At 36.6% G+C, this 18,942-nt stretch overlaps 2 protein-coding genes across 2 annotated transcripts; both read right to left on the bottom strand.

Moving 5' to 3' along the window:
• Positions 1-1,664: 1,664 nt before the first annotated feature.
• On the bottom strand, positions 1,665-6,317 carry LOC125674374 (neurogenic protein mastermind-like). The gene is made up of 5 exons (XM_048911547.2): positions 6,252-6,317; positions 5,035-6,057; positions 4,860-4,892; positions 2,043-4,730; positions 1,665-1,908 (listed from the first exon to the last, which is right to left on the bottom strand). The coding sequence occupies exons 1-5, from the start codon at positions 6,310-6,312 to the stop codon at positions 1,901-1,903; spliced, it is 3,813 nt and encodes a 1,270-aa protein (XP_048767504.2). The 5' UTR covers positions 6,313-6,317; the 3' UTR covers positions 1,665-1,900.
• Positions 6,318-10,752: 4,435 nt separating this feature from the next.
• LOC125681482 (neuferricin-like) lies at positions 10,753-15,478 on the bottom strand. Its single transcript, XM_048921616.2, has 4 exons — positions 14,922-15,478; positions 14,366-14,506; positions 11,462-11,648; positions 10,753-10,974 (listed from the first exon to the last, which is right to left on the bottom strand). The coding sequence occupies exons 1-4, from the start codon at positions 15,226-15,228 to the stop codon at positions 10,770-10,772; spliced, it is 840 nt and encodes a 279-aa protein (XP_048777573.1). The 5' UTR covers positions 15,229-15,478; the 3' UTR covers positions 10,753-10,769.
• Between the last annotated feature and the right edge of the window lie 3,464 nt (positions 15,479-18,942).

The following is an 18,942-nucleotide window of genomic DNA, read 5'->3' on the forward strand; positions in this document are numbered from 1 at the left end:
CTTGGCAAAAAGCATTCTTGGGTTAAGGGCTTTCAAGTTTGTTCAAATGAAGGGCCATGTTCTTTTCAAAAGGGAGATAATCGAAAAAATAGGGTGGGGTCATTTAAAATCTTCTTCACAAGAACCACTGGACCAGAAGAGGTGAAATTTACATGAAAGCTTCCTGACATAGTGCACATTCAAGTTTGTAAAAATGATGATCCCTGGGGGTAGGATGGGGCCACAATAGGGGATCAAAGTTTTACATACAAATATACAGGGAAAATCTTTAAAACTCTTCTTTTCAAGAACCACTGGGCTAGGAAAGTAGAATTTTACATGAAGGCTTCCGACATAGTGCCGATTGAACTTTGTAAAAATCACGACCCCCGGGAATAGGATGGGGCCACAATAGGGGATCAAAGTTTTACATACAAATATATCGGGGAAAATCATAAAAAATCTTCTGAAGAATCACTGGGCCAAAAAAGTTTACGTTTTCATGAAAGCTTCCTGACATAGCGCAGTTTTAAGTTTGTAAAAGCCATGACCCCCGGGGTGAGGTTAGTGCAACAATAGGGATCAACGTTTTACATGCTAATACAGTATATAGAGAAAATCTTTAAATATAAGCCAAGGTAACTGAGGTGAGCAATGTGGCCCATGGGCCTCTTGTTAATCGAACTGTTGCTCTCTTTAAAGAAATCGATGCGCATATTAATTCCGTATACAATATCGTTGTAGATTATTAGAAATATTTCCAAATTGAATTAAAGGGATCATCAGATCTTTTATATAGAGTTGCAAGCAATAATTTCACTACATTGATGCGCACATCAATTGAAATGATGGGAGCAATAATTGATTTGATGCGCAATAATTGCGAGTAATAATTGAATTGACGATATCTTCAAGAATCAAATATATCTTCAATTATTTGAGTTCGTGGTAATATGGCGCTCCGTGAAGTTTTACGCAGCCCTGGCTTGAGCGGAACTCGAACTCACAACCTTCCGGTCTATCCTTAAGGAATTGACAGTGTCCGGGCAGCGCAGAGGTAGTGCTCTTGCTTCTCACCGCTGCGACCCGAGTTCAATCCCCGTAATCAGCAGTGGTTGTATGTGAGAGGTTATGGCGGTCGGCTGCTCGGACACGTGGGTTTCCTCCCACATAAATGACCCTCTAGCGCAAACATCCGTGCATCAAAGGACCCCATTGGAAATAAGCTTTCGAGCTTTCATGGGTTATCCTTGGTATTTATACATGTATGTTTGCATGTATATACCGAATAAAGATTTATTTATTTCATTTACCACAAAATGGTACCTGTATTTTAATTTTTACAAGGGATATTTTGGGAAAATCTTTTAACGGATTTTCAAGAACCACCAAGGTTTTCAAATTAGATTCAAGCATACATGTCATCTTCGCTAGCCAAGGGTGACGATAAACGGTGGTTCCTCTTTCAGGACCACCGTGTATCGTCACCCTTGGCTAGCGAAGATGATGTATAGCCAGACCCAAAATACTAGATACAATATATAAAACTTTAACCTTTTTTTTACTTTGCTAGACCCATGACGTCATAGCAAGAAGAAACTTGAATCCTCGCTACATAAGGATGCTTTCATATTAATTTGTTTTCATTTATCGAACACTATTGCCTGGAATAAAGAAGAACGCTATTTGTACACAAGGATAACAAACTTCATTTAATCACAAAAGCCACATTTCCAGTAAATGAACAACAGGCGACAGCACACAAGGTAGGCAATCACAGTTTTTGCACATTGATTGGCACAAATGGGATGAATTCACTAAACTCGAGAGCACACAAGTCACTCTCCTATGACGGAATCGTTCTGAAGTGTTTGTAGATCTGCTGAAAGCTCTATGGTATCTGCCACGTACACTCTTATCTCTAATATACTGAAAAATCAAACGTTCATTCATTAACGTACTGAAGATTAATTACACACTCATTTTCTTTTTAAATGATTACGAAGTTTTAAAAAGTTTCAAGAAAGTTTTTAGGCTAGTTTTAAAAACAAAGTACTACATACCAGCTTTTCGTTGTGCATTGTTTGGCATACCGTTCATTGAAGATTGCTTTGTTCCCATATTTCCCATGTTACCAGGCTGGGGCATGTTATTCATTACCAATGAAACTGACTTAGGAAGCATCATATTTCCGTTAGATGACATCATTCCCATCATTTCCATAACACCCGCATTATTTCCATTCATGGATGACGGCGCTCCGTTTGATGGGGCCGGTTCAGGCATTGCTGGTTTGGGGGCTGGCATCATTCCCATGTTGCCCATATTCATTCCGTTCATCGATGGCGGCATGGCATTCATTGGCCCTGGCATACCATTCATTGCTCCAGACATACCATTCATATTTGAAGGCATACCATTCATTGCTCCAGACATACCATTCATATTTGAAGGCATACCATTCATTGCTCCAGACATACCATTCATTGCTCCAGACATACCATTCATATTTGAAGGCATACCATTCATTGCTCCAGACATACCATTCATGTTTGAAGGCATGTTGACAGGCATGGGCTCTGGCATTGGAGACAAATTATTTTTTTGTGGTGCCGGCATCATTCCCATATTACCCATGTTTACTCCATTAATTGGCATCGGCTCTGGGACTGCGGGCATCATGTTTGAATTTGGCACTGGCATCATATTATTCATTGGAGATGGCATCATTTCCATATTACCCATATTCATTCCGTTCATCGATGGCGGCATGGCATTCATTGGCCCTGGCATACCATTCATTGCTCCAGACATACCATTCATATTTGAAGGCATACCATTCATTGGCCCTGGCATACCATTCATTGCTCCAGACATACCATTCATATTTGAAGGCATACCATTCATTGGCCCTGGCATACCATTCATTGCTCCAGACATACCATTCATTGCTCCAGACATACCATTCACGTTTGAAGGCATGTTGTTTATAGGCATGGGCTCTGGCATTGGAGACAAATTATTTTCTTGCGGTGCTGACATCATATTATTCATTGGAGATGCCATCATTCCCATGTTGCCCATGTTCATCGATGGAGGCATTGGCCGGGGCTGAGGCATACTATTAATGTTGGAAGGCATGTTGTTCATTGGCATGCCCATGTTATTATTGTTAATTGGCGTTGGTTCGGGCATTGAAGGGGTGTCATGTTTGGGGGCTGGCATCATACCATTCATAGGAGAAGGCATCATTCCCATGTTCATTCCATTCATAGATGATGGCATATTGTTCACGGACAGTGGCTCTGGTACTGTTGGCATCATTTCTTGATTGGGTGCTGGCATATTCATTCCATTCATATTATTCATAGCACCCATATTACCAGCACTTGGCATTGGTTCAGGCATTGGGGACGCCATACCGTTCATATCTGCCATTCTCATACCATTCACTGGAGCCGGTTCTGGCATCTCCATTCCCATACTGCCCATCTGCATACCGTTCATTGGTGAGGGCATACCGTTCATTGGTGAGGGCATACCATTCATTGGTGAGGGCATACCGTTCATTGGTGAGGGCATACCGTTCATTGGTGATGGCATATTATTTGTTTGCACTGGTTCAGGCATTGGAGGCATCATGTCAACGTTAGGTAATAGTTTCGTATTACCCGAATTCACTCCATTCACAATATTCATACAAGCCCTCAAAATAGCGTCCATAGCTCCGTTTCCCATGTTATTTTGTTGTGTTGGCATATTCATCATATTCATGGCATTTTTCGTCAAATCTGCAGCCATATTAGCATTCATCACATTATTCATCTTTTGAGAATTTTGAGCATTTTTCATCATATTGGCCATGTCCATCATGGCATTCATGTTTGCTTGAGCGTTTGCTGCATTCATCATATCATCCATTTGTTTTTTCTGGGAATTTTGAGCATTTTTCATCATATTAGTCATGTCCATCATGGCATTCATGTTCGCTTGAGCGTTTGCTGCATTCATCATATCATCCATTTGTTTTTTCTGGGAATTTTGAGCATTTTTCATCATATTGGCCATGTCCATCATGGCATTCATGTTTGCTTGAGCGTTTGCTGCATTCGTCATATCATCCATTTGTTTTTTCTGGGAATTTTGAGCATTTTTCATCATATTGGCAATGTCCATCATGGCATTCATGTTTGCTTGAGCGTTTGCTGCATTCATCATATCATCCATTTGTTTTTTCTGGGAATTTTGAGCATTTTTCATCATATTAGTCATGCCCATCATGGCATTCATGTTTGCTTGAGCGTTTGCTGCATTCATCATATCATCCATTTGTTTTTTCTGGGAATTTTGAGCATTTTTCATCATATTAGTCATGCCCATCATGGCATTCATGTTTGCTTGTGCGTTTGCTGCATTCATCATATCATCCATTCCTTTCATTTGGGACATTTTCATAGCATCATCCATCGCTGCATTCATCATATCATCCCTGATCTGTTGACCTTTAGCAGCATTCACCATATTGTTCATATGTTTCATCATGTCGTCCATTCGATTCGTCTGGGACATTTTCATCATGTCATCCATATTCATCATGTTGGCCCTGTTCTGGTTTCCCATTGATCCCTTCATCATATTCATTGAAGCCATGTTGCCATTAGGAGAAGCCATGTTGCCATTAGGAGAAGCCATGTTGCCATTAGGGGCACCCATCATATCACCCATGTTCACTCCTTGAATTGGAGCGTATCCTACATATGTATACATGAAATGAAAAGAGAAAGTTGTGAGCAACAGTAGATAGTCAATAATACCAGTAATTAATATTCATAAATAAATTCTTAAATTTTTCACTTTCAAGTCATGAATCAAAACCTAACCGTTTCCGGATGCCGCTCTTCGAGCTCTGTACCCTGTAAATGAAAGGTAAAGATAACGAACAGTGATTAATCTTATAACTCCTATAAGGAATTCAAAATACAGAGTTGGGCAAATAGCGTTTAGAAAGGCAATGAATAATGCTATAAAGCGATCGAATGTTAATAAGGTATTTACGTCTTTTGTGCGGTGATGCGTTTCTCCCCATTGGCATCATTCCCGTACCCGCAGGCATCATCCCCATTCCAATGTTTGCGCCCATCACGCCTGCAGCAACAGTATTCATTCCGGCGCCCATTCTTGCAGCTACTGGCATCATTACCATTGGCATCCCACTGTTTCCACCCATCGCAGCAGAGGGAACAGGTTTCATTCCACCTGCTGGGGGCTGTGAATTTACTCCTGCTGGCATCATCACCATAACAGGCATCATCATGGCACCTGCAGCAGGATTCATAGCTCCAGCGCCAGGCGTCATTCCAGGTGCTGGCATCATCGGCATTCCCATGGCAGCTCCGTTATTGGCGCCCATCATGGCAGCTCCGTTATTGGCGCCCATCATGGCAGCTCCGTTATTGGCGCCCATCATGGCAGCTCCGTTATTGGCGCCCATCATGGCAGCTCCTTTATTGGCGCCCATCATGGCAACTGGCATTGTCATCATATTCATTGGGGTCATCATTGGAGCTGGGATCATAATCATTGGTGTTGGCATTCTCGGCATGGAAGCCTTAGCCTGGGATCCAGATCCTGCTGAAGGTGGGAGAGGGTCATCAGGCGAAATACCAGCAGCGACAGCAGCTGCGATGGCGGCCATTCCTTCGATATCGTCGGGGGGAGGTGGACCACCAGCGGAGGCACCTTCTCCACCAGCTGCTCCAGCACCTTCACCACCAGCTGTGGCTCCCTTTGCTCCTCCTTTTCCTGGCATTGGTTTACCTGGGTTAGACATAGACGGCGCCATTGGAACGTTCATCATTGGCATTTGCCTCATGGCACCCATTTGCATGTTCATTGGAGCTGCACCCATAGGCATCATTCTCATTGGTGATACACCGTTTTGATTTCTCGAAGGAACCATACCCATAGGCTTAGGTCTTTCTGGTCTAGGATAAGGGTATGCCATTACGTTTCCAGATGGCATTGGCTCTGCTGCTGGACCTGGTTCTGGCATAGCCCATACTCTACTATGAGGTAAGGCTAAAACGAAACATTTCAAATGATTAAGAAAATGATTCTATCGAACAATCCGAATAAACGCATTCCACATTCATTTGAAATTAAATATCTATCACTTTTGAAAAGCATTAATAGTGACTGTATCCGATTAAAGAACCTTGTTCATTTGTTCTGCTATTTACTGATATAAAGATAGTTTATTACATCACACGTACCTGTCACAAACACCGACGAAGTTGCGGCTAAAACCAAAACGAGGCTACAGTGGGGAAGCATCCTGCCTATTAAAGAAGCAAAAAAGAAATGCGCTCAGAATTTAGAAAATTCGAAAATTGAAATCGTTATACATGATAATTAATTAATAAAATCAAAGTCGTCGTTGAAAACGGTTTCTAGTATATTTAATCATTTTCATGCACTCTTTAGAACATTTCTTCTGAACTTGAAAATTGAATATTCCGAAGTGAATTGTCAACCACTACCTTATACCGGCAAATTTGACGTTGAGGATATTTCTAAAACAGTATTTTGAAATATTGGCGATAGATACATTTTTTTGTTTTTGTGGATTTACAATTTTACACAATTATATTAACAATTCATATAAATGGTGCATTCGTTTTTTTGGCAAATGTTCATCCTTCGCCAAAAACCGCAGCATTCCAAGTGCGCCATCATTACCCGATATACGACATTTCACTCAACGTGAAAATGTTTACGACTATATCAACCTTAAAATGTGAAATTTACTACAACTCTACCAATCTGACATGTATCCTTTTTACGCTTTGATATTATATAGCTTCCTACCTTTTAGATTTGTTCTTTGGCAAAGTGTGGCTTAGAATTGCGTCGTCTTAGGAGCAGTTCCACTGTTTTATAATCACTCCCGCCGGATAACGTGATCCTCTGACCAGCCCACAAAATGCTCAAACGTGCCAGTAACCAAACTACACACTGTCGGATGTGTACTGACATGTTGAAACACATTTTCACTGCTGGAATTAACTTTTTGATTGTTAGTGTAACTTTTCTTGCCAGAGGTGAAATTGTTACGAACATTTCATGATAGGTATTCTGTTGTTTTGCCTGTTTTCGCTGAGGGTTGGTGCACTTTGACCATGTCAAAGTGTTTGACTTTTGTTAAAAAACTGTGATTCATTCCATTATCGTTCCGTTCTTGTACAGACATCTTGATGCTTGTGTCACAAATTCTGATGCAAGAAAAACGGAATAAGAAAGACGTCTAAAGATGTATTCTACGCTTACGATAACCTTCACTCTTTCAGAATTTAAATTATGACTGATAATGTATTGCTGAAATCGGTAAAGATATCAAAGGAATCCTGGAAGACTTTTCATCTTATCTTATTTCAATGTAAGTGAACACTATAATAACTTGCGTTTACTGTATAATATTAATACATTTAATTTAGTAAGGAATCGTGGGTAACCCGTATTGACTGTATAGTATTAATACATGTACATTTGATTTAGTAAGGAATCGTGGGATGTCCATGCTGATCTTAATTAGTATTTCTTTAATTACATATTAATTTGTAATACAAGCCTGGAGACAAAGCATATGATGTATAACCACTGTGGAGTTTTCAAAAGGTCACATGAGACAGAGAATATATATATATTTATTTACATTAACATCGTTAATTATGCAGCGTGTTCACTACTTGTAAAAATTTACCTGTTCAATTTGACATGTTTCTTCAAAGGCTACAAGAAAAGGAACATGTGGTAACCTGAGAAGTGTGTGTTTGGAATTCAGATCAGCTCATTACGCACACAACTTTAGGCTCTCTTCTAAATTAATTTTATTACTGGTTCCCGGAAAGTCAATAAATAAACTGTTAAAAGTCGAATGTTTTGCATAATGCATGTATTTACCCCGATAAGCCATGTACATGTAGACCTGTAGTCAAAGTGTACTTCCAAATTTTATTCAATTGGAGTTTTATCTAATGTACATTTTCTGCTATTCAAATTCATCAAAAACAAGACTTATGATTTTTTTTAAAAAGTTGTTCTAAAAGGAAGTATCAAATTTTGTGCTCTTTAAATAACAAAATAACATTTTCAAACGCTGTTCAATGGCAAAAGACCTATCTAAATGGAGTCTAGTTTGCTGTTGAGTCGTAAGATGTAGTCATCCTTCTGGACGGTTTTTTTTTTTCACGTGTTGATATCAAGGCCCCGGACTTCAGCAATTGGGGGAAAATAGCTACATTTGCTTGAAATTGGGAAAAACGTTTCATAGAGTAAGGAATACCCAAACCATTGCATTAAGGTAAAAAAAGGACTCCTTCTGACTTTCAATTTGGTCAAAGCTTATCTCATTTAACTGTATTGGTAGAAGACATGATTATGTATCTATTTTATGTCATGATTGATTTCTGTTGCTAATATTGTATTGACACCAACAGACAAATCAAGTTTAAGTGAATAAATTTTAAGTGCAAAAAGGTCATGTTCAGAACACTGTAGCTCAATAAGCATTGCGACCCCAGTTTTTCTTTTCGATTTCCTAATTCTCCTTCAGCGTTGAAATAAAAATACACTTCCCAAAAAATTGACATTACTCCAAATGTAAGGTGCGAACCTCTTTAAGGTAAAATAGGACTCCTTCTGACTTTCAATTTGGTCAAAGCTTACCGCATTTAAATAATGAGAAGCCAAACAAATTAGGTTTACTTCACAGTTTTAATCCAAAATTATAATATGTGGGCCTGTGAAGGAGTTTATGAACAATTGGGCTACCCTGCTTTGATTTGTTTTCATTGTTTATGAATTTTAAAGCAAAAATTAGGTGAAATACCTGCTTTTTAGCATAAGGAATGGGGCCTTATTTTAGGCCCCCTGCAGACCCTATAAACACTGCTTTATTGCATCAAGACTTGTGTTTTTTAAAATTTGTTTTCGTACCATACAGAAATTTTTATTTATTCAAGTGCATTGACATGACATTGATAAATATTTTTTTTAAATTCAGTGGCGTTGCAAAGTAAGTAGGCATGATTTTTTTAATGTAGCTCCCTGGTAGGAAGAACCGAGGTGTATCTGATCTATCCCTATACCACCACCCAAGAGAAATATAATTCTACACAAATATACTATATCAATGATGAATATACACATAGATGGGTTTTGTCTGAGTATATCTTTAATGCGTTTATTTCTCCATTTTCAGGCATCTTAGTTTCTTCCCTTTCCCTGTGATTATGTTTCGTGAGAAAGAGTTAGTCCAATGCGCTCAACATTGCCTCCAAAAAGACTGCCAAAAATGGATGAACATTTAGGTAAACTGGTGTCTTAAAAATATGATAGATAGGTCATGCTGGTTTAAACATTAAACAATATTTACATTCACTCCAATTTTCCCTTAACAGTCTTGTTAACTAAACTGACGGTTAAAATCTCGTAAACTTTCTAGTTTTAAAATAGGCGAATCACTGCGTATGAATACACTTTAACCAAATAGTACCTCCGTGGCCGAGTGGTTAGAGCATCGCGCTCAAAATCACACGTCCTCTCACCTCTGTCGGCGCGGGTTCGAATCCTGCTCGCGCCGGTAAGTGAGAAACTTTCCCAGTTTACTTGCGGAAGGTCGGTGGTCTCTTCCTAGGTACCTTGTATCTGGGTTCTCTCTTCCACCAATAAAACTGGGCGCCACCAGATAACTGAAAAAATGTTGAGTGTGGCGGAAAACATCAACCAATCAACCAAAGAGTACTACACGCTCCATTCGATATCCTTCAGGTTTATTGTGTCATATATACCTTCAAAAAGTGAAAGATGTTTCTCAAATAACTGACCTATACGAAAACATCATTGATTTATTTTGCATTTTCATTTATTCATGTTTATGCTCCATCATCTTGCAAGTTCACATCTCTAGTCAGGAAATTGTATGTTAGGATAAAATTTGTTCGTACAGAACAATGTTACTATCTGTACACGTGACCGGGAGATTACGAGTTCAAGCCCCTCTAATACCCTGACTACGTCAAACTTAGGACCTGATGATAGGTATAGGAGTACGAGTCATTATTCCTTCGCCAAACGCTCTCGGCATTTAGAAGCGAGATATTCCATAGGGGCTCGTCTTCCGGATTGTGAATTTTTAAAGAAATTAAATAAAGATATGAACCTCTTTAAAATCACCTTTGAAGTGGTTTTCATAAAGATGACGACATATACATCATTCAAATTACATCCCATGCAAGGGACGAAAGTCTCCATCTTGGAGAACTATTACAATTCCAAGTTCAGAGTACAGAAACGGGTGCTGAACTGAATGGGGGGATTTTTTTCAAGATGGCTACTTTCGTCCCTTGTATTGATATGATAATAGTCTACTTGCAAGCGGTGTAGTTTGAACGGTGTATTAGGTGTATTATTTACCAATATGTGTCGGCATCTTTATCAAACGACTTCAAAGGTGATTTTGAAGAGGATTCATATTTTTATTGATTTATTTTCCACAATCCGGAAGACAAGCTCATGTGAGATATACATGTCTTTTGGATGAGACCTTTAAGATTTAGGTCCCGCGTCAAGACAGGCATTGGTATGATAAAGAACTCCGCTGCTACAAACCTGAGCATCAATCAAAGTTATATTTGTGGCACTTTACCTACAGCTGATGACGTCTGATAGAAGTAAAATAATAAAACAATAAAATCATTTATACAGAACAAAGGCTAATTTTGAGTTTTCTTTTAATCTTTGAAATTACATGATGTTGCAGTTGGTTCACATCCATCGTACACCTTCATGTTTGGATTATCTAAGTCGCCATTGTTGGAAGCACTGGTACCGAAAGATGGAGGACCTTTATCTCTCACGCATGCGCAACGTGCTTGTGAATGTCCTGGTTGAAAATATTGCCTTGGTACTCCGGTCCAATCTCGTTTTATGCCACCACTTGAAAAACAAATTTTGAAAATTAAGTTGAATAATGGTAGAGACAGGAATAAAACGATCGGAACATCGACCAAAGCGGGAAAACATCTCCATCTAAAAGTACTTCTACAGTAAGGGGTCACCTTTCAATAATCTACATTTATACCGTACCGTGAATCACATTTTCAAAACCAAAATATTTTAACTTGTAATAAAAAAAAAATACGCGACATGGAAGCTCCAAATATATTAACACGCGGCATAGAATCTCTAAATATATTTTCTCAGCTGAGAACGCCAATATTTGTTATAAAGTTAAAGACCAGCAAGGTGGATATATGTAAATTTGAAGAAAACTCTTAGATATAAGTTTTTGATAGAAAGATCAATTGATACCAATAAAATAAAAGATCAATTAATACCAGCAAAATAAATTATCAATTAAACCAGCAAAATAAATTATCAATTAATACCAGCAAAATAAATTAAGATGTTGCTCTAGCGTTACCTATTCTCCGTACACCACAGTCGTCTGCTGATGCCGACTTTGTTCTCCGAGTTGCATGGTGGGAATTTTCTCAGATCCTCGTTCTCCTCCTTCTGTTTCTGTAGTGCTTCCTCGTGTTTTCGCTTGAATTCCGCCATGGCTTCGGTGGGGTTGCCATTTTCGTCATAAAAATGTCCAATTAATTTCCCTGTAAAAATATCAATTGTCACATGTCAAGTCTATTGCTTGTCTTTAGAAATAATTGCATATAGAGTCTACACTACTGATTTCTTCAAACCTACATTTATGGTTTATGAAGGATTTATGGATTTTAGGAAATCGTAAAAAAAATATATATGAAAATCTGTAATCACCGATAACATGTAAAATGAATGGGTCACCGATCTGGAATAAATAAACTATCTACAACTTTTGATTGGATGCCGTGATACTGAATAGTAATATGGGAAATGATATCTACCTGTCTATAGGTTTAGTGTCATCAAATCGACGGCTTTCTCTCTTAAAATGTCGTTTTGTATATAAGTTTGTACATATGTTCATTTTGCAACTAAAAATTCCAATTCATGTGAACAAGTTCAGAAGATAAATTTATTTGATATTTTCTTATAGATCCTTTAAATTACATCCCTAAAGTGTAGAACTAATGCCAAATATAGATAACTCATAATCATATTTTACAAAAACCCCGTCATTTCGCTGACAATTCGTCTTCCCTATCCTTAACAAACCTGGCCTGTTGGATAAGAACACTGTGTCTATATAAATTTTTAAGTTGGTCATAGAAACACAATTTGCACTAAACTCGGGATATGTCGTACCATCCGTCCTTGGGTTCGGTTTTTATCTTTTATTTTCCTCATATTTGCACTGAATGGTTTAAAGGAAACCTGTCAGATTATTTCGATGGAAGACAAGTTCTACATTGAGAATTTGTGTACTTTCTAGAGATCATTTGAAAAGCTTACTATTTACCTGAAGGTTTTGCTACTAGACAGAACACTGGTTTTCTACATCGAATTCTATTTCTGAGTCTATTTGAAAGATTTACAAATATCTGAACTTGCCTTTTCTACAAAGCAACATGTTTTAAAAAGCTACTTTGATTTCATTTTGAGCACAATTCAAAAAAATTCTTACGGTAATACCGTGAAAATTTATCATGTAATGTTTTTGAAAATCGTGATTCGTTATGCAATGCCCTTTTGTACTGCATACATTTTCACGTATCACAATATAAGAACACGAAATGACGCTTACGATAGAATGACGCTTACGTTAGAATGACGCTTATGTTAGATTCACCGTTTGTTATGAGAAGGACGCTTATGTTAGAATGACGCTTCGCCGTTTGGTTTTAGAATGACGCTTGCTGTTAGAATGACGCTTGCTGTTCTGATATGCCGTGATGTCTACAAATATTTAAAATATGTTCAATGTATACGGTATCTTATATTTATAGCCATATTTCCTTACTAATGTGACCATGAAGAAAATATAATAATGCTTCAATATCAGATTATTATAGGATTAAACATTCTTTTTGAAGAATTTATCGATGTGTAAACTCCGGACATTTTACTCACAAACTGAATAAAAGTGCGAAGCACTTGCTTCAATATCAGATTATTATAGGATTAAACATTCTTTTTGAAGAATTTATCGATGTGTAAACTCCGGACATTTTACTCACAAACTGAATAAAAGTGCGAAGCACTTTTATGTTAAGTTTGTAAGTAAAATGGCCGGAGTTTACACATCGATAAATTCTTCAAAAAGAATGTTTGATTCTTATAATTCCAATTATTCATTCACTTCATTAACAATTGCAACAATTTGAATAGTTTCCCCCACTATGTTATTTGTTTTCAGGCGTGTATGAATACATCGCGTTTTCGGATTTATTGATGTATAAACTCTTGTTCAGCTTTATTTTTGTCCAATCAAAACACTTGTAATAAATAACATTGGAATTATACTACGATAAAAATTTGACTAGAAAAAATATCGATAGTTATTTTGCGGGTACAGATTTAATATATTAGCTCAGTTGTTATGGAGTTCTTTTTTTTTTTTTTTTTTTTTTGCGATTCTTAATCTCGGATGTTTCTTTGCCAAACGCTCGGCATTAACATTAAAGAAGCTACACACCCTTTAGAAGAAAAAAAAAACTTTAAGAGCAGACTTCTCGTGTAAATTTAGTTGTTGCCATACGTCGATAATATGAGGGAGAACCAAATATACATGGTTTTTGGGTGTGTTTTTGGGGTTGTTTTTTTTATCAACAAATATATAAAGTAATATAATATTTTGCCTTTTCAGCCCCGCTTGGTAAATAATTGTTTAATGATTAATTTGAACATGTTTGAACTCAACTTTGAAGGTGTGAAATTTTAACATCATATAGAGTCAGGAAACTAATATAAGGTTACTGTGTTAAAATGTTGTTGTTGGGTTATTTTTCTTCTTCTTAAATTCATATATTAATTTATTTATATACATATACTTTGAATCATTTGTAGACATACCACACAGAAATATTCGTATCATATCGGGTTCCTAACGCGACCATACTCTACAGGATGTAGACCCCAAATAGAACTTGCCTAACAGCATGATACGGGCGCTGGAGTTTTGTGTATTACGAAATAGAGATGAGCATTCAGTACGCTTTGTTTTGGGATAGGAGGCATTAGGCAATAGCTATATAGTTTGTAGGTCAAGGGACATCTATTTCTTGGAAGTTTTAAAACTGTGTTGTCACAAATTAATTATGATATTAAATGACACATCACTCGAGAAATATACACTTATAAATTAGAACATTTGAAGGTCATCACACTCATAATGGAAATCAAGTACACCGCTGTCAAATTCTACTAAACAAGATTGATCATCATGAACCTAGATATGTGTACTGCTCATGGTAGAAGTCCACCCAGCCGGCTAATCCTTGGATGTCCCTGAGAGATAGGCCAGTGATGTCCTCTTTTAATCCTTCCTTTGTAAAATCCCCCGACACGAAGGCTCTGGTACCCGCATTTCCTGGAAAAGAAAACCTTGATGATAAATGTTAATCCAATCAAAACCTCCACAAATATGCTTATACAGTTCGACTTTCAGACAATAACTGTTGGTGTTCTGGTGTAAGGAAGTGCCTATTGTTAGGTAAAATTTAAGACTTAAAATGGACAAGGTGAAGATCACGGTTTGATTTCCTGTAAAATATAACATTTATTTACAATTGATTTATTTCAATATGCATTATGATTAACAGATAATAAATAAAACCTGTTGATTTATTCATATTCATGACAGTCAAAATTATGATTAGTGCATGTATACGACAAAATTTTACCATATCGATACCAGCGACGTTAGATGACATCGATAGTTCGTAATCGACCCCCATTGTCACCAAAAATCGACACGTGCGATCTATAAGTCAACTTTTACTCACCTGTGAAGAAGTGATAGGTTCCTCCCGGTCCATAGTGCTTTCTGCCCTTTGTGACGTCAAACACTTGTCCCAGAACAGCCAAGTAAATGTCGCCTCCATCGTTGCCTCGATATTTTCCCAACTCCTCCACCGTGAAAAGTCTGCCCTTGAATTGTGACTCGGGGCTTCCAAATATACGGTCTTTGATGCTTTGTGGAATGTATGATATAAACTGATCTCTCTGATGTTTGAATACGTTTAGGGATAGCAGAAAGGCGACCCCGCCCACAACACAGGAAACTATAAACACATGTTTAATAAAAGACATGTTTGTAAACGTCTGTCGTGTTGCTTCTTTAAAAGCTTCAGGAATATGCTGACAAATTCCATAGAAAAGTTACACGTGGATATGTTGGAATGAAACCATGGTCATTTTATCACCAGATAGGTAGATAAGAACAGGTAGACAATAACATTCACAGGTGTGTATCATGAAAAAGCGTTACCGGAAACAAGAGATGCTTTTAAAAACTCAGGTCTGTGATCGCAGCCTAGCGATTATTTTTCCGGAACGCTAGAGCAACTACAGTTATGGAAATATTTTTTCCGAGTATACTCTCTTCATTTGAAACATCCATACGTCTTCAACGTGTTTTTACACAAGACTGGTTACTCTTACAGTAGTATTGTGATACAGCAATTTGTCTTCACTATACAAACTAATAATAATGATCAGCACTTCAAAAAATAATGCTTTTTTTCCATTATTATTTTTCAACAAACATTCTGTAAATAGTTCATGTAATATCTTCATACTATACATGTAATATAGAATTACAGTAGTGTTTATTTCTTTCAGAGAGAAAGAAAGAAAGAGGGAGAGAGAGAGAGCTATGAAAAAATTTGGTTCCATCTGTTCCAAAGAGCATCAAATTTTCAGTATCACCATTTTTATAAAAAATAAATTTTTGTGTTTCATAGAATAACGTTTAAAATGATATTGCAAAACGCACACTCAAATTTTTCTCTGTACACCTTAATAATTCTTAAGTTAAATAGGTTAACCTGTACATGCCCCCCAAGGGTCCTTGATTGGTGAATAAACAATAAACATATAATGCTTTAACCAAAGGATGAGAATATTTTGTATACCCTTGTTTTTCTCAAGGGTGCCTGCTATAAAAGACTTTTTTGTAAAGCCTAGTTGACAATTTGTTCTCTGTTCTAAATAAACTTCAAAATCAGCTAAAAATAATTGAACACAATTACATTCCCATATTGTATATCTATTGTTTCCTCCTCATTGTGACAAAAGGTACACATTTTGGAGTTCACTTTTTTGTTTTAAATAAAAATGAGTTTGTTGCTAAAATTTTATTAAGTATTCTCTATTGGAACCATTGAAGTTTACTATTTTTTGTTATTATGAAAGGTATTTTGTGGATAATTTTCCACTCAATATTATCTATTTCTAAGAGTCACTCCATCTTGTTTTGCAGTCACAGAGGAATTTCTGTTGAGAAGTTCATAAAAGCATTTGGATTTTTTTTTTTTTTTTTTTTTTACATTTCAGTACATTGTATATGTTTGACATAATAAATGGATTTGCCAACTTTATAAAACTAATTATGTTTTTGGAAGACTTTCTAATCCAAATCTTTATTGCATGAATGGTGCTTGCATATTCTAAGAAATTGATTTTCACATTCAGATAAGTATCACAAAAATTAAGTTTCATAGCTAAAAAAAACTACCATCTTGTTCAATAATATAAGTTATGTGTCTGATGTTACTGTCAAAGAGTTGTTTATTTAAAAAAAGTTTTCCCACCAATATGAATCAGATGATTATTAAATAGGTGTATCTGCAGTAGTATTTGATTCTGTACCAGCATTTTGTAGTTCAATCCGGGATTTGAATACATCTATCCAAAAGTTGTTTTTCAAGGATTTCAAGAGTAACTTGACATATTCAATCCCAAAAGAAATGAACCTAGTTAGTTCAAAGCCAGGTATTAAGTTATTCATTCCCCTGTTTGTAGAAATAAGATGTCGTATCCAGAATAATTTCATTGATGCTATAAAAGATTTTAGATTAATCATCTTTAGACCGCCATCTTCATATTTCTTAACAAGGACATCTTTTTTTTTTACTCTAAACGAAAACAACATTTTTTCTAATTCTTTACAATATAAAACACAGATGGGTTGGGGATAGACATAAAAATATGATTCAATAGGGGTAGAACTAATGTTTTGACGACTGTAATCTTGCCAATGGCCCCCATTGATTTAGAATGGATTTGATTTTTACTAATTTTGGATCATAATTTAGCTTAGCATTTTGTGCATATCAACATAAAAAATAATTCCTAACAAGGTAAATTTAGTAGTTCCCCATTTGAGATTACTCTTGGGTAATAAAACGTCATTGCTGTATTTTTTATCCAATCCATACGGTGTGAGTTTTAGAATAATTGATACAAGAGCTTGTTCTGGGTATAGTCAGTTTTTAAATCGAGGTAAGCTACTGACAAACAAGTTGATGGTACAGGGATTTCAACAGTCTCGATTGAAGTCAGCATTTCGCAAATTCTATGGTCGTTATAACGATCTAGTTCGTCAATACAACCTCGCATTGGGTCAAATGCTGTCTGACGTGTTTCATACCGATTGTTAAGCCGTTCTTGGCACACTGATTTTGACTGCGGATAACTCCGTTTACCTGATCAGGATATGGGGCTCACGGCGGGTGTGACCGGTCAACAGAGGATGCTTACTCCTCCTAGGCACCTGATCCCACCTCTGGTGTGTCCAGGGGTCCGTGTTTGCCCAACTATCTATTTTGTATTGCTTGTAGGAGTTATGAGATTGATCACTGTTCGTTATCTTCACCTTGCATACATAAGCCAGACATTTCTGAAAACCTTTGTAAGGTCTTTAGAGTTTCCAATAAACTCTGTTCACTTCCATCGAGAATAATTGAAGTGTCGTCAGCCCGTTGAGAATATATTTTTTCTCTCAATATTTCCAATAGTAATGCCTTTAATGTTTTTATTTTTTCTTATTTGTATTGATAGAATTTCTGCACATATTAGAAATATATAAGGTGATAAAGGGTCTCCTTGTCGGCACCCTCTCTGAATATCAAACACTTCAGACAGATTGCCGCCTTAGTTAACTGTAGACGAACTATATTTGTATAAAAAAGGCTAACCCATTTTCTAATAGAAGGACCAAAATTGAAGAAATCCAACGTTTTTTGTATGAAATTGCACGATAAAGTATCAAAGGCTTTCTCAAAGTCAATAAGTAGTAAACGGCCTGGGATATCATCTTCTTCAGTATAGTGCATAACATCATATATTAACCTTGTGTTTTCTCCAATATATCTATTGGATATGAACCCTGTTTGATATGGGTCAATTACACTGTATCTTGTCTAAATGTTTTTTCAAATCTAGCTGCAATAGAACCAGAGGCAATTTTGTATACTGTATTTAACAAAGTTATATGTCGCCAGTTTTTTTTTTTTAGATACTGCTTAGGTTTGTCACCCTTTGGTAACAATATAATTACACCATGTCTTTTTGTGATGGATAGAATATTATTTTTGTAACCATAGTTAATGGATCTAACAACATACACACCAATATATTTCCAGAAGACTTTTAAAAAAAATTCAGCAGAAAAACCATCAGATCCTGGCGATTTGTTTGATTTTGCTTCTTTTTTTTCCAAATTCACACCAGGAAGGACTTTGTATACATGTGTACAGATGGGCTGCTCTTCCTCTCCCCTCCATGAAGCTGGTCGTTTCAACAATTTTTCGTATATAACAATAACAAAAACTTTCTTCTATTTAATACTTTTCATGTGAAGAATGGCTATTCCCAAATGTTTGATGGTAATCAATTTTCAAGAACCCAATATCAAAATTAAATTTGTTATTATTATATTGTATTATTATAACTGAATGATATTGCTAAAATTATGTCTGAAAGAGTCGCTCGTGTTCTTTTGACACAAACTCTTTCGGAATG

The sequence above is a fragment of the Ostrea edulis genome, chromosome 1 (assembly GCF_947568905.1).
Source record: "Ostrea edulis chromosome 1, xbOstEdul1.1, whole genome shotgun sequence".
NCBI classification, from domain to species: Eukaryota; Metazoa; Mollusca; class Bivalvia; order Ostreida; family Ostreidae; genus Ostrea; species Ostrea edulis.